The sequence below is a fragment of the Babylonia areolata genome, chromosome 6 (genome assembly GCF_041734735.1).
Source record: "Babylonia areolata isolate BAREFJ2019XMU chromosome 6, ASM4173473v1, whole genome shotgun sequence".
NCBI lineage: Eukaryota > Metazoa > Mollusca > Gastropoda > Neogastropoda > Buccinidae > Babylonia > Babylonia areolata.
The window spans coordinates 26,124,779-26,139,778 of NC_134881.1; the positions used below are offsets into that span (position 1 = coordinate 26,124,779).

Below are 15,000 nucleotides of genomic sequence, written 5' to 3' on the forward strand. Positions count from 1 at the left end.
ACTACTTGGGCTAGAATTTGATTATAGTGGAGAATGTCTTGCCCAAGTTACATCCCCACTCTCTCGGCCAAGAGGGATTTAAGACAGTCGGCGTTGGGATGGTTCCCAAAGGCCAACTAGCCCCCAAAGCTGCAGCCCTAAGAGCAAGTGCAGTTTACATACATACATACATACATACATACATACATACATACAGATGAAAAGAGGACCAAGTCTTCTTCAGTTCAAGCACACACCACAGCCATCAATAAATATCAGTAATATATTATTTCAGACACTCCATTGCTGACGTTTACCGTGAGTGACGCAGACGCAGGCAGCAACGGTGACGTCAATCTGACACTGCTGACGTCACAGGCAGGGGTATGGCTGCAAGGTGCCGACCTGTACGTCAACGTCAGCGGGATGACAACGCATGCGCAGTCCATCTTCACCGTGGCTGTCCAGGCCAGTGATGGCGCCGTGGATGTGAAGGCCAGGATGACTGCCGTGGCTTTTGTCAGCTTGCAGGTGATGGGTATAGTGTGTGAGTGCGTGTGTGTGTGTGTGTGTGTGTGTGTGTGTGCGCGCGCGCGCTCGTGTGTGTTCGTGTGTGTGTGTGGGTGTGTGTGTGTGTGGGTAGGGCGTATGTAGTGGTGTGGTGGTGGTGGGTGTGTATGTGTGTGTGTGTGTGTGCGTGTGTGTGTGTGTGTGTGGGGGGGGGAGGGGTGGCTGGGGGAGGGGGGATAGGGGTTGGGTGGGGATAGGGTGTGTGTGGATGGGTGTTGTAGTGTGTATGTTGTGGGGATGGGGTTAGGGGGTAAGGGTGGATGGGGGTTAGGGGTGCTGTAGTGTGTGTGTGTGTGTGTGTGTGTGTGTGTGTGTGTGTGTGTGTGTGTAGTTTCATGTCATTTTGCAGTTTTCTGTTTTATTGTTGTTCCCCAGCTCCGACCCCCCCTCCAACCCCTCTTTTTTTCTTTTTCAATTGTCCTTATTTTTTTCTTATTTCGTCTATTTTGTCTCCTTTTCCTTTTACTCAATATATGAACTATTGCAAATTCGTAATGCGTTGTCGAAAACCGTAATAGAAATAAGCGAGTCAGCCAGACAGACAGACAGACAGACAGACAGACACACACACACACACACACACACACACACACACACACACACACACACACACACACACACACACACACACACACACACACACAGATGTTGAAAAGAAATGTTTTCCCCAGGTGCAGTTTAACAACGACCACCCCCCAGTGTGGACTGACCCTGTACCGGACTCCAGTGGTCGGATGCCAGACGTGTCGGTCAGCGAAGACACAGCTGTCTCCTCCCTGCTCCTCTGTCTCTCCGCCCGCGATGATGACGTAGGGCAGTCTGATGACGTCACCTACCTCATGACGTCAGCTGTGACAGGTAGAGTTTTCGTATTGCGCTGTGCTGTGCTGTGCTGTGCTGTGCTGTGCTGTGCTGTGCTACTTTTTTGGTCACAACAAATTTGATCTGTGTGAAATTCCAGGGAGAGTGCTTCGCCGTAGTCCAGCGCCTCAGTCTGTCTGTTTGACACACACACACACACACACACACACACACACACAGACACACACACACACACACGTGAGTTTGTTTTGCGTTGTTCGGCGCTCGAAATACACAACAACATACACTGCAACACACACGCACACACACACAGACACACTGCAACACACACGCACACACACACAGACACACAGCCACACAGACACACACACACACACACACACACACACACACCACTCACACAGCGCACTCTTTAATGACTGATACAAGCGCCGACCAGACCCGAGGAAGTTAGAAGCAACCAACTCTCTCAAGGACGTATCATATCCGTGAAGTTGATTATAAGCTATTCGACTGTGTGGTCCCAGTCTTCCAGTCATTCGAGTCCATTGGAGCACACACCCCCTACATTACAGTGCACGTCAAAGTGAATGCAAAACGCTTGACTGCAGTAATCCTTCTACGGCTAGGTAGCGTAGTGCAATTACCCGTATCGCTGGATTACAAAAGCTCTGCACATTCTTCAGGAAGAAGAATGGTAGATAAAATGCCACTGTCGAAACGTTTGAGTGAATCTAGTGGCAATAACCAAATACCTTTCCCTGTACATTTCCGTTTATAAGACGGACAAAATTGTAAATTGGTTGTTTGTACTGTATACTCTACGTTTCTTTGACTGGCCTTCTTTACGTCTCTTGACAGGAGAAGAAATGTAGGCTATATATCATGATATTATTTAAATAAATTTACGATTTTTCCGTCTTATTAAGGAACGAAACTGAATGGAGAGAACACAGGCGAAGAAATGTGGCTATTGCCAATCTAGTTGATGTGCTCTTTATCTGTTATTGCGTACAGCCTGACCCAGCCGCACACTACCCAGGACAAGAATTATTGGTAGAGTCCCCCATTCACGCAATTAAAGCAGGACACGCGTCTGATGTTGACCACTGCGTCAATGTTTTGATTTTTTTTTTATCAGAAGATTGAAAAACAACAACAACAACCGATTATGACCATTTGGTGCGCTCAAATCAAGGACTATTTCCTTCAGAAGCACACACACACAGACAGACAGACATACATACACACAGACATACAGATAGACAGCCAACTAGACAGGCAGACAGACAGACAGACAGACACACACACACACACACACACACACGTACACACACGTACACACATGAGCGCGCACATACAATTTAATTTATTCGTACGTCCATAATTGGAAGAGAGAAACAGAGAGACAAAGAGAGACTGAGAGAACAGGGAGAGAGAAACACATACAGAAACAAAGACACACAGACATACACACAGACACACAGACAGACACACACACACACACACACACACACACACACACACACACACACACACACACACACACACACACGTGCGTGCGCGCATGAGAGAGAGCGAGACAGAGACAGAGAGCACACTTACGTGCACGCGCGCACATAATTTTACATGCACATCAAAGATAAGAAAAAAGACAGAAAAAAGACAGACAGACAGAAATAGAATGGATCGAACAATACGCTGAAACGTTTGTAAGCCGGCACTAAAAAACCATTTCCAGTCACCAAGACAATTTCAACGCAATACTGGCGAGAACACGATTTAATAACATTATAAAAGAAATTATGACAAGTCTCGTAAAATCAACGTATGATGAAAAAAAGAAGGGAGTTTAATAAATGGTTTTAAAAACTCTTAATTTACAAGTTTGAATTTGAAAAAAAATCCAACGGATTGTTACGTAAAGATGAGTAAAACCCCAAAGCGAATATCTAAACATACAGAAGCATCCTGCAATGAGTATTTTCAGCAGATTAATGCGACACGATATACATGGACACCACATTCAAACACAAAACATTGAAGAAAAAAAAATCAACTTTGCCGCTTATTGTACAATGTCAACTCTTTCATTATGAATGGTAAAGACTCATTTTAGGTTCAGCATGAAAATGATTCTTCACATGCCTTTCGTCACAGAAAACGTGGTGGGGGAGAGGGGAGGGGGAGGGCCTGGGGGCGAGTGGGGGCGGGATGGAAGCGGGAGGGTGGGGGGTGGGGTTCGGAACATGGAAGCACGTCAATTCGTTTGTACAAATTTCTAATCGCTCGTGGAAACCCGAGGATTTCGCTAAAAAAGAAAGAAGAATGTATCGCGAAGAATTATTAAGAGGCAACAGCTGCGGTTTGATTGCTTCTGTTCATCTTTTCATTATTTTTTCGTCAGTTTTAATTGCATGTTTGTTTGTTGACATACACGTTTTCAGGGGATTTTGTTGTCCAGAACCAAGCACCAAGGTTCCTATGTTTGCAAAAGAAATATGTAAAGAAACAACAACGACAGAAGTATATCACTAATTGCATGAACACATGTGTGCATGTGTGTGTGAGAGAGAGTTGACTGAATGACACAGGAAACAAATGATGGGGGCCTAACGTGTTTAAAAATCTCCTTGATATGAACGCCAAATTAAAAATTAAAAAAAAGGTTTACTGACTTTGACGAATGAAATACAGCAAATAATGGAGTCAACGAAACAACGTACGTATATTCCACAAAGAAGAGACATTGAAGGGGACGTAGAAAACGCCGTAAGGCCTAGGCAGACTATCTGCCAGTCTCTACACTGCTACTATTTCTAAGCACCTCTCAGTCGGCTATTCCAAGGTAGGCAGCCTATTGTGCAAAGGACCGTGTTTGCAAAGTGCTTAGAGCTTAGTCCCTGACTGAAGACAGGCGCTATGCAAATAAGTATCCAAAAGCACTCATAGCTTATTCCCTGACTTAATACAGGAGCTATGCAAATAAGTATCCATAAAGCACTCACAGCTTAGTCCCTGACTGAAGAAAGGCGCTATGTAAGTAAGCATCCATATCAATCAACACGTGTCAAGAAGCAACGGCGCCGTCACCTTTCCTTGCACACTCCACCATCCAACATGGAGAGGCAATCAGAACGCGGAGAAGAAGGAAGCTGTCCAGGAATTATCGTCAAAGATGTCCATTATACACCACACAAAAGGAGGAACGAACCCTCGGACCAACACTTCCCTCCCCACCAGGTCGGCCAGACCGCGCAGCCAGGATCTGCCCTTCTGCAGACTGAAGAGCAGCAGTCGGGATCCGTGGGCAGACATGGCTTTGGTGACCATGTACAGGGGGGAGGAAATGAGTGGGAGGGTCATCCAAAGGTGGGACAACACCGGTACGTGCCTCACCATCCACAACGTGGACCTGCTCACAACGGTCACGGCGTAGCGAAACAGATGGTTGATCAGCCGAGGTGCCAGACCGCGGAATAACCCCCTCACTCCTTCGTGGACGTAGATCTCCCGAAGCGCGGTGAGCAAGCGAGAGTAACCGATCTCTGGACTGGCGAACTGCAGCATTTCGCGGACGGTGATCACGTGCAGAGGATGGCTGACGATCACAGCTCCAACGATGGCCGTCACGTTGAAGATGGCGTGAAAATGGCTCACAAACCGGCGGGCCAAGCGGAAGTTGTTATATCTTTTCCGAAACTGTTCCGTGAAGCTCTTGAAGATCAACTGGTGCGTTCGTCTGAAGACTTCAGAGGTCAGGAAGTTTTCCAAAAGTCCGCGGTAGATCCCCAGCGGACCATCACACCGGAAAACATGGACACACAGACTGACCAGATTGGGGCGCAGGAAAGTGTCCAAAAGACACACAGGTTTCACTTCAAAGCCCGCCTGTGATAAAGTGCGGAGGTAGGTGATCTGATGAGAGATAAGAAAATTGGTGATTCTCTCAGCAGACTGTAGGTAAATCTGCATTGTGTCTGTCGTTGACATGTTTTCGTTTTACGGACTGTACACCACTCTCAAGTTGCGAAGATCACTGACTGCCCGTTGACGTTTGTCTTGTTGCTCTCTGACCGCCAGTGGAGGTTTGTCTGGTGTTTTCTTCCTGTTATCCACCAGTATTGATTGTGTAATGTTGTGAAACACTCCCATTCAAGTTTACCTTAGGGCAAAATTCTAAATATGTTGTAAGATGGAAGTGACATTGTGTTGGCTCTCTTTTTGACGAAGCGTTCATCTTTATTTTCTCAGGAACAAAGGCAGTTCATTTTGAAACAGGCTTTTTTTCCCCACCAAACAGAGCAATAGCTGCTTCGATTCCTGCCCCATCAGATACAAATTTACAGACACAAGAAAATAGCTTCATCTCAACCTATCTTCTCTGACTAGCGCCTGAGTTTATGCGAAAGTCAGACATCTGCTCTTTTTGTTTTTCCAAGCAGATGTGATACAGCGTTTATGGATCATTCCGCACACTTTGACATCTCCTCCTTGAAACTGAAACTTATCTCGTCACCTTCGTCCGACAGAGGTCCAGTGGTTAAATACCAACCTGGGAAGAGAGAGGTCTGTGGTTTGAACACAATGTGGGACTAGGATCTCCTTTTCCATTCCATCGAACGTCTGGCCAGGGCCACTGACAAAGTTGTCCTGTGTGCGGCATACGGTTTAAAGCTGAGGCACAGAAGGGTATCCCTGGCTGATTCCTTGCAAATGAGCGCTTAAGCACAGTGAAGGGACAGAAAGTTTTGTTTTGCCGACACAGTGTGCTTGCCAGAGTTTGAACAGGATTGTAATGATATAAAATAGATGAAATAAATATGCCGTAGGTAAATTCTAGGGAGCTGGGTAACAATTCTGATACGTATCATCTTAAGAGGGCGGAGTGATGTTCGTTCACAGTAGTTTGTCAACGTGTTTCACGTGCTTTTTTCCCTCCATTTTTTATCTTTATTTTTTATTTCATTAACTCAGGAGGATATTGTCCTCTGTCAGCGCACCAAGAATGAAAACAAAATCAACTGTGTCGTATTTATATTCAGTGTCCCATTTGCTCTGTCAGTCCGTAAATTAATTTTTTGTTTTCTTTTGTTTTGTTTTGTTTATATCATGCAAACAAACAAACAAAACGAAAAAAAAAGAAAAAAAAAAAAAAATCGAACTTTGAGGGAGGAACATGGAGACACATGGTTCATGAAACTGAGTCCAGCGGTAACCAACCCTGGACGTTCTTTTTCCTTTGAAATCGACTCATTGATCGAGTCATTTATGACTAACTGGCACGAAACTAACATACCAAAACAATAAGCAAACTGCTGTGCAATGTGATACCTGCAACATCCAGTGCGAAGAATAGTTTTGCGGTTATTTTTTGGACAGAATATCAGTAATTACAGTGACGAAATCGAAAAAAATCATTGCTGTGTTTGTGTGTGTGTGTGTGGAGGGGCGGGGGCAGATATATATATATATATATATATATATATATATATATATATATATATATATAACCAGCCTTTGTTTTCCATTTACAGGTCAGGGGCAAAACGCATCCGACAAATTTTTCCTCGAGCCAACATCTGGGTGTTTGAAAACGGCCAGTGTCCTCGATAGTGATGTCAGCACAGGGGGCGCGGCCCACTTCCTGCTGACCTTCCGCGCTGTTGACCCAGGGTCAAGGTCAGCAGAGGCCGAACTGAAGGTCATTTTGTCAGATGTCAACGACAACCCTCCGGTGTTCACAAATACCGTGTACCACGTGCAGTTATCATGTGACACTCCCATCGGTTCCGTCATCACCTCTTTGTCAGCCAGCGATGCGGATCCCACTGTCAACTTCAACTTCGCTTTCAGTGACATTGGTTCGGAGTTTTTCTCTCTTGACAGCATCACCGGTGACGTCACCACCAAAACGAACGTCACAACAGCGGCCAGTGCGTCGACAAGTCACGTGCTTAATATTCGCGTCACTGATGGAGGGATTCCGGAAATGACGTCAACGGCGGCTGTGGTGGTGCAGATAGACGGATGTTCTTCGACTTCCGGTGATTCAGGTCAGTTTCAGAATGTTCGAAATGATTTCAGTTCAGCGCAGAAATATCCAAATCGTCTTTTCATACTGGTTTTGAAAGTGCGGGTTGAAATCCAACAGGTGGTTCACATCAGTGTTAAAAAATATTTTTAAAATCAGAAACAGAAAAAAGAGAGAGAAAGGAGGGTGAAAGAGAGAGAGAGAGAGAGAGAGAGAGAGAGAGAGAGAGAGAGAGATTCATAATTCCATTTCATTTCATCCGATCTGATTCCATTTGATTTCATCTCCAAGAATTATTTTTCTTGATCCAGTTTGGCTTGATCTGATATGATCTGGCCTTTAAAAGAACAAGCATAATTATTATCATTATCATTATTATTATTATTATTATTATTATCGTTTTTAGATTTAAAAATCATTATCATCATTACAATCATCATCATTGTTTTTAGTACTTTATCATTATCATCATCATTATTACAATTTTTAATTAAACAAATCATTATCATCATTACAATCATCATCATCATCAATGTTTTCAGTATTGTTTTATTTATTCATTATTATTATCATTAGTTTTAGTAGAAGTAGTAGTAGTAGTAGTAGTAGTAGTAGTCATTGTCGTAGCAGTAGTATTTTAAAAAGTTTTTTTCTAAACTTCTTCTGTTTCTTCTTCTTCTCATCATTATTATTATTATTATTATTATTATTATTATTATTATTATTATTATTATTATTATCTTCATCATCGTCGTTGTCGTAACTATTATCATTGTCATCATCATCATCATCATTATCATTATCATTCAGTTTGACCCGACTCACAATCATTCGATTCGTTTCCATTCCCTGTGCACTGACAGGGGAGGAGGGGTCCGACCTGGAGTCCACCAATGCCATCCTGACGGCGGCGTGTGGGGTGCTGGGTGGGGGTCTTCTGCTGACCACAGTGCTGCTTTTCGTCCTCAAGGCCACTCAGCCGTGAGTTTCTGTTTCTGTTTTAGTTTCGGTTTCTGTTTTAGTTTCGGTTTCGGTTTCTGTTTTAGTTTCGGTTTCACTGATGTATCAGAGCGTGCGGACTCCACATCTGCTGTATGATAACAACAACAACAAGAAATAAATAAATAAACAGATTAATAATAATAATAATAATGGTTATGATGATGATGATGGTAATAATAATAATAATGATAATAATAATAATGATAATAATAATCATCATCATCATTATAATAATAATAATGATGATAATGATGGTAATCAGAAGAAGAAGAATGATAATGATAACAATAATGATAATAATGAGAAGAAGAAGAAGAGATGCCTGACCTTCACATAAACCCAACGCGCTGATCAGGCAGTAGTAGTAGTAGTAGTAGCAGTAGCAACAGGAGCAACAGCAGTTGTAGTAGTAGTACTAGTACTGGTGGTGGTAAAGATTGGCATATCTATACATAAGACACTCGTGCGTTTCCTTTTCACGGTTCTAGCCTTTCGATAGCTGGCCTTGTTTTGTTCCTTCATGAACAAACACATAGGTTCCAGCCCTTTAACGCCAAGGTCTTCCAACAGTCAGTGCTTGGAAATAGTTCCAGAAGAGTTGCACACTTTCTGCATTGCTAGTAGTAGTAGTGGTAGTAGTAATAGCAGTAGTACTAGCAGCAGCAGCAACAGTAGTAGTTGTCAGCATAGCCAACGCCCTCGTATATGAAAACAGACAAATAGCCCCAAATGCATTCTGTGTGTGTGTGTGTGTGTGTGTGTGTGTGTGTGTGTGTGAGAGAGAGAGAGAGAGAGAGAGAGAGAGAGAGAGAGAGTACGTGCGTGCTGTGCCGTGCCGTGCCGTGCAGTGCCGTTCCGTTCCGTTCCGTGCGGTGCATGCATGCGTGCGTGTGCTCTCGAGATAAAGGAACAGAACCAACCCTCAATGAAGTATACTGTGTTTTGTCTTCTTTGTCCGTGTGTTTTCAGATCCCCTGTGAAACCACTACCCAGGGAAACAGCCAGGACCGACAAGACATTGAACAGTGAGTCCTCCCGACCCGAACCCCCACGCCCAACCCCCTCCACCCCCCGGACCCTCATCAACTCCCACCCCCCAGTATCTCATTGTTTTGTGATGTCATCGATTTGTGTCAGTGAATGTCATCGATTTGTGTCAGTCACGTCATTGATTTGTGTCAGTGATGTCATCGAGTTGCGTCAGTGATGTCATCGATTTTTGTCAGTGATGTCATTGATTTGTGTCAGTGATGTAACTGATTTGTGTCGATCATGTCATTGATTTGTGTCAGTCATGTCATCGATTGTGTCAGTGATGTCACCAATTGTGCCAGTGACGTCATCGATCGTGTCATCAATTTGTGTCAGTGATGTCATTGATTTGTGTCAGCCATGTCATTTATTTCTGTCAATGATGTCATTGATTTGTGTAAGTGATGTCATTGATTTGTGACAATAAATGTCAATGATTTGTGTCAGTCGTGTCAATGATTTGTGTCAGTGATGTCATTGATTTGTGTCAGTGATGTCATTGATTTGTGTCAGTGATGTCACTTATTTGTGTCAGTGATGTCATGGATTTGTGGAGTGAATTTGAAGTGGAAGAGATACTTCTTGTGCGTGTGTTTTTAAATGATTGTCATTGATTTTGCTGAACAAAGGTAACGCAATCCGAAAGGAAAAGGACTCCAGATAAAGAATGGTGGCTGACGTCCTGACTTCTAAGCTTCTGTGTGTGGTATCTCAGTGAAGGAAGGAAGGAAGGGTGGAAGGAAGGAAGAGGGGGAATGAATGAAGGAAGGAAGGGAGGGAGGGAGGAATGAATGAATGAGTGAAGGAAGGAAGGAAGGAAGGAGTGTCCAGATAAAGAATGGTGACTGACATCCCGACCTGTCACCCCAGTCGCATCTCAAGTAGGCAACAGCCCTTCACCGACGAGCATATTTTTGTGTCAGGGACTAGAAAATTAATATGATGTTTCAGGCAAAATGTTTTAATATAATGCTTTATTCAAATCCATTTCTGGCCTTTTACAAGCTGTATTTGGAATAACGATAAACATCGCTTTAGTTTCATTTAAAATGAATCCTTGGAGCATTTTGGGGTGGTCCATATTCGCCATACAAAATTCAACTTTCAAAGCAAAAAACAACAACAACAACAACAACAAAAACAATAACAAAAACAAACAGAAAACAACAACAAACAACAACAACAACAACAACAAAACAAAACACAAAAAAACGCGCACACACAAACGAACTCCCGAAAGCATAATCCCAAGTGTTTGTCAGATGAATGGAAGGATGATATAAGAAATTTAGGAAGAAAAGAAGAAGAAAAAGAAAAAAAAAAGAAAAAAAAGAAAAGAAAATCCACCTCCGACGGGACTCGAACCCGCAATCCCCGGCTCTCACACAGTTGAGCCGATCCGGCTGTTAGGAGGCCGATGCCTTATCCATTAGGCCACGGAGGCTTCTGTTACATATCGGACACGCTGTTTCATAATCGTGAACAGTGTGTGTGTGTGTGTGTGTGTGTGTGTGTGTGTGTGTGTGTGTGTGTGTGTGAGTGTGTGTGCCGGTGTACGAATGTGCGTGCGCACGCGTGTGCATGTGCATGTGTGTGTGTGTGTGTGTGTGTGTGTGTGTGTGTGTGTGTGTGTGTGTGTGTGTGTGTGTGTGAGTCTGTGTGTCTGTGTGTGTCTGTGTGTGTGCATTTCACTTCACACACTTTCTTAACTTACTCAGCTTGTGTTCTTTTACTTCATCTTATCTTATTTCATTTTGCACATGTCGAGCAGCAAATTTCTGTACCTGTGTATGCAGACAATGAATGAGAATAATTGAGTTTTGACTGCCTTTTTTTTCCAATTTTCTCTATTCAGGATGGTCAAAGCGCACGAGCCTGAATTCCAGCCAGTCAGGTCCAAGCATTCAGTCACGTGATGACACTGTGGTCACGGATCTGACCGACACTTCGTCATGCGGGTCATTGGTAAGCTCTACCCTATGAGTATGACTCTATGAGAGAGTGTGCCACAGCAGAAGAACAGCTGAGTGTGTGAGACAGCTACTTAGGCGTTAAGAATATATTATATGCCGCCAGTTTGTTATTCTTTCCTTTTTTTTTCTTTTTTGTTTGTTTTTGTTTGTTAACATCGTTGTCGTTGTCGTTCTTATTCCAGTCTTGTATTGTATTGTATTGCCGTTCCTGTCCAGTATTGTATTGTATTGTGGCAATTTATGTTTTGTTATTTTTCTGTTTCAGCAATTCATTTGACGACCCAGATGACGACTTGAGCAGAGGACAAGATGGAAAGGATAAACAACAACAACAACAACATGATATATGCTGTCAGTTTCGACTGTGACGACCATAGCCCGTGTGGTCAACTCCAGTTTAAAGCAAAACAGCTGGCAACAACAGGAGCAAACAACTACTCCAACATCACGTGTGTATCGGTGTCGCCATCGTTGTTTTGCTGCTGTCACTGCTAGTTATCTTGCGACTGACTGTTATACAAGGTTCATAAAAAGTGAAGGACCATTTTGGAACTTGCGCAATAGTCTTCATATTGGGAGCATGGTTAAATGATGCTGAAATTCTCTACACAGTGCAGATGTATACAACCATTGTAATGAACACCACTCATTCAGTCCCTTCAGCGCATACAAAACTGCTGCCCGACTCGTCCTCAGGAAGAAAAGATCTGAGCACACCACTCATCTTTTGCAACATCTCCACTGGCTCCCTGTCTCACACAGAATAAAGTACAAGATCAGCACTCTGTGTTATAAATGTATTCACAAATCTGTCCCTTCCTATCTCTGTGGCTGCCTTCACCTCTACACTCCATCTCGCTCTCTACGATCGGCTTCGGATCCACTCTGTTTACACATACCCAGATTCATACACTCGACTGCTGGCCGCCGTTCTTTCTCTGTCTCTGGACCTTGCAATTGGAATGAACTTCCTCTTCTTCGACAGGTCTCCACACTCAGCTCTTTCAAGTCTTGCCTTAAAACCCACCTCTTCCCAAAATAGCCTCCCTTCCCTGCCTCTTCCTTGTCTTCAGTTTTTTTTTTTCTCCAGTTTTAGAATCTTGCATGCGTTTGAATGGCTGGTGCGAAAGTGCTTTGATTTGTCTCTGCACAAGATTTAGTCCTATATAAATATAATAATGATTATTATTATTAACCAGCGGAAGTGCTTTCTCTCAATGAAACTCCACAGCTATCATTTTATATATCACCCAGTGACTTTTTCACTGAAACGCAGATTTTTCAAACACAGTTTTTCAAGCCTTTCCTGATGCACGTATGCCTGAGACAGCCATTCATGGGTTTGATGAGAGTCCAGCGGTACACCATAAGCAATCTATCAATGTTTAAACAATTTTTTGTCGTTGTTGTGAAAACATACCTGCGTGTATGAAGTGATCCTTCGCTCTCAGTGAAGTCTGTATATCGCTGTTGGTTAACAAGTGTATATCTGACTCACTTTTGTAAAGAATGCGAGTCTGTGAAATAACCTGGTGTTCGGTTGTCTGTGTTTAGGAATCGTAGTGGTTACAGTTTGCACGCACAGACACACACACACACACACACACACACACACACACACACACACACACACACACACACACACACACACACACACACAATCTAAGTAAAATATTTATACTTGCCATTCAGTATGTCACCAAGGTTGAAGAAGATTTTTTTTCTGCGATGTTTTACTCCTCTGTATTGTGTTGTCGATTCTGTGTGTGTGTGTGTGTGTGTGTGTGTGTGTGTGTGTGTGTGTGTGTGTGTGTGTGTGTGTGTGTGTGTGTGTGTGTGTGTGTGTGTGTGTGTGTGTGTGTGTGAGAGAGAGAGAGAGAGAGAGAGAGAGAGAGAATTTCATTTATTTACACTGATTTTGCATGTTTTTCGTTACCTTATTGGTTGCTTTATGAGGAAGAAGAGCTCACAAGAAATTCCCCAAGCTTCAAATGATTTTTTTTTTCATTTTGATTTTGAATCAAGGTCACGAAATGGATTAAAAATACCAAAACACCAGTGTGTGTGTGTGTGTGTGTGTGTGTGTGTGTGTGCGTGCGCGTGCGTGCGTGCGTGCGTGCGTGCGTGTGTGTGCGTACGTGTGTGCGTGCGTGCGTGCGTATGCGTGTGTGTATTCACGCGCGTGCGTGTGTGTGCGGGAATTGGCAAGGGACTGTCAGCTGATATGAAAGGAGTGGTATCTGAAAAAAACAAACAAAAAAAACCCCCAAAGAACTCACGGATAAAGGAAGCCTGATCCTTCAGGTCCATCCACTGAACCAGCTCTGAGGAAGCCGCAAGAGGAAGCAGGCTGCTTCCTGACGGCGTCAACTAAAACTTGGAACAGAATCGTGATCAGCCCGCCGTGGCTAAGTGGATAGCGACGCGGACCTGCGACTGACTGGGAGAACGCGGGTCCGAGCCTCTTCAGAGGTGGTGATTTTTTTTTTTTTTTTTTTTTTTTTCGTCGCGTGGCCAGCTCTTGTCAAGACTCCAGTCTTATCTAGACTGGGACCACACATGACTTACTGACTTCCAGGGAAGAATTATAAGACGATCTTGACGGAGTTTGGGTGGGGTTTGGGGGGCAAGAATGTTAATCCGACTCTATCGATTTTTTGTTGTGTATATTTTTTCTTTCTTCATCATCATCATGATCATCATAAGCATCTTCATCATCATTTCATTTATATAGTGACTTTCCGTGCAAAATCATAATTAATCAGTGTAAATCTGATGACGCATCGAAACAGTAAAACGACATACGTATCACTGCATCAACAACCAACCAAACACTCAAACACTTTACACAAGCAAAAACACTCAAAACAAACAAAACAACACTCATTGTACATACCACACATTACAATACCTAAATAATGCATATATCATATCACACACACACACACACACACACACACACACATACACACACACACACACTCACGCACACACACACACACACACACACACACACACACACACACATACACACGCATGTATCATACCACAACACTTCAACACCACTATCAACAATTCTTCAAACCAACACAGTTTATACAATAATCTTCTCTCTCTTTTTTTTTAATTTTTTTTTTTGCAGACGATATTTGGAGCGGAGGTCTTGTGGTACTGTGCCTGGCTATGATGCGAGAGTGCACGAGGTCGAATTCCAAAACATACTGACCGGAATTTTTACTCGCCCCTCAACTGAAATTTGAGTGGGGGTCTGGGTGCTAGTCATTCGGATGAGACGATAAAGCAAGTTCCCGTATGCAGCATGTTCCTAGCGCAAATTAAGGAAACCATGGTAATAATAAAAGGATTGTTCCTGAAGAAAACTCTGTAAAAAAACAAAATACACCTGCAGACAGGAACATACATCGGTGGCGCTGAACTATGGCGACGTGCTCTCCCCTGGGGAGAGCAGCCCGAATTTCACACGGAAAAATCTCCTGTGACAAGAAAGTAAAGCCATTCCGTGGCCATCATTTCTGTATTTATTGCAAGCAGAAGTTCTTTTTTTTTGTCCCAGATAAAAGAGAGGGG

The 15,000-nt window shown here is 43.3% G+C and overlaps 1 protein-coding gene and 1 non-coding gene across 3 annotated transcripts in view; one reads left to right on the forward strand and one right to left on the reverse strand.

Moving 5' to 3' along the window:
- LOC143283337 (protocadherin-9-like) overlaps nt 1-13,386 on the forward strand; it is a 39,513-nt gene extending 26,127 nt beyond the window's left edge. For both annotated transcript variants that reach the window (XM_076589540.1, XM_076589541.1), the window contains exons 10-16: nt 275-510; nt 1,221-1,407; nt 6,909-7,427; nt 8,269-8,386; nt 9,377-9,432; nt 11,295-11,404; nt 11,678-13,386. In XM_076589540.1, coding sequence (XP_076445655.1) covers nt 275-510; nt 1,221-1,407; nt 6,909-7,427; nt 8,269-8,386; nt 9,377-9,432; nt 11,295-11,404; nt 11,678-11,689 — 1,238 coding nt within the window. In that variant the 3' untranslated portion in view covers nt 11,690-13,386. The remainder of the gene's footprint in view (nt 1-274; nt 511-1,220; nt 1,408-6,908; nt 7,428-8,268; nt 8,387-9,376; nt 9,433-11,294; nt 11,405-11,677) is intronic.
- Trnar-ccu (transfer RNA arginine (anticodon CCU)) lies at nt 10,784-10,883 on the reverse strand. The gene is made up of 2 exons: nt 10,847-10,883; nt 10,784-10,819 (listed from the first exon to the last, which is right to left on the reverse strand). It is a non-coding gene; the product is annotated as a tRNA-Arg (tRNA).
- Nucleotides 13,387-15,000: the final 1,614 nt, after the last annotated feature.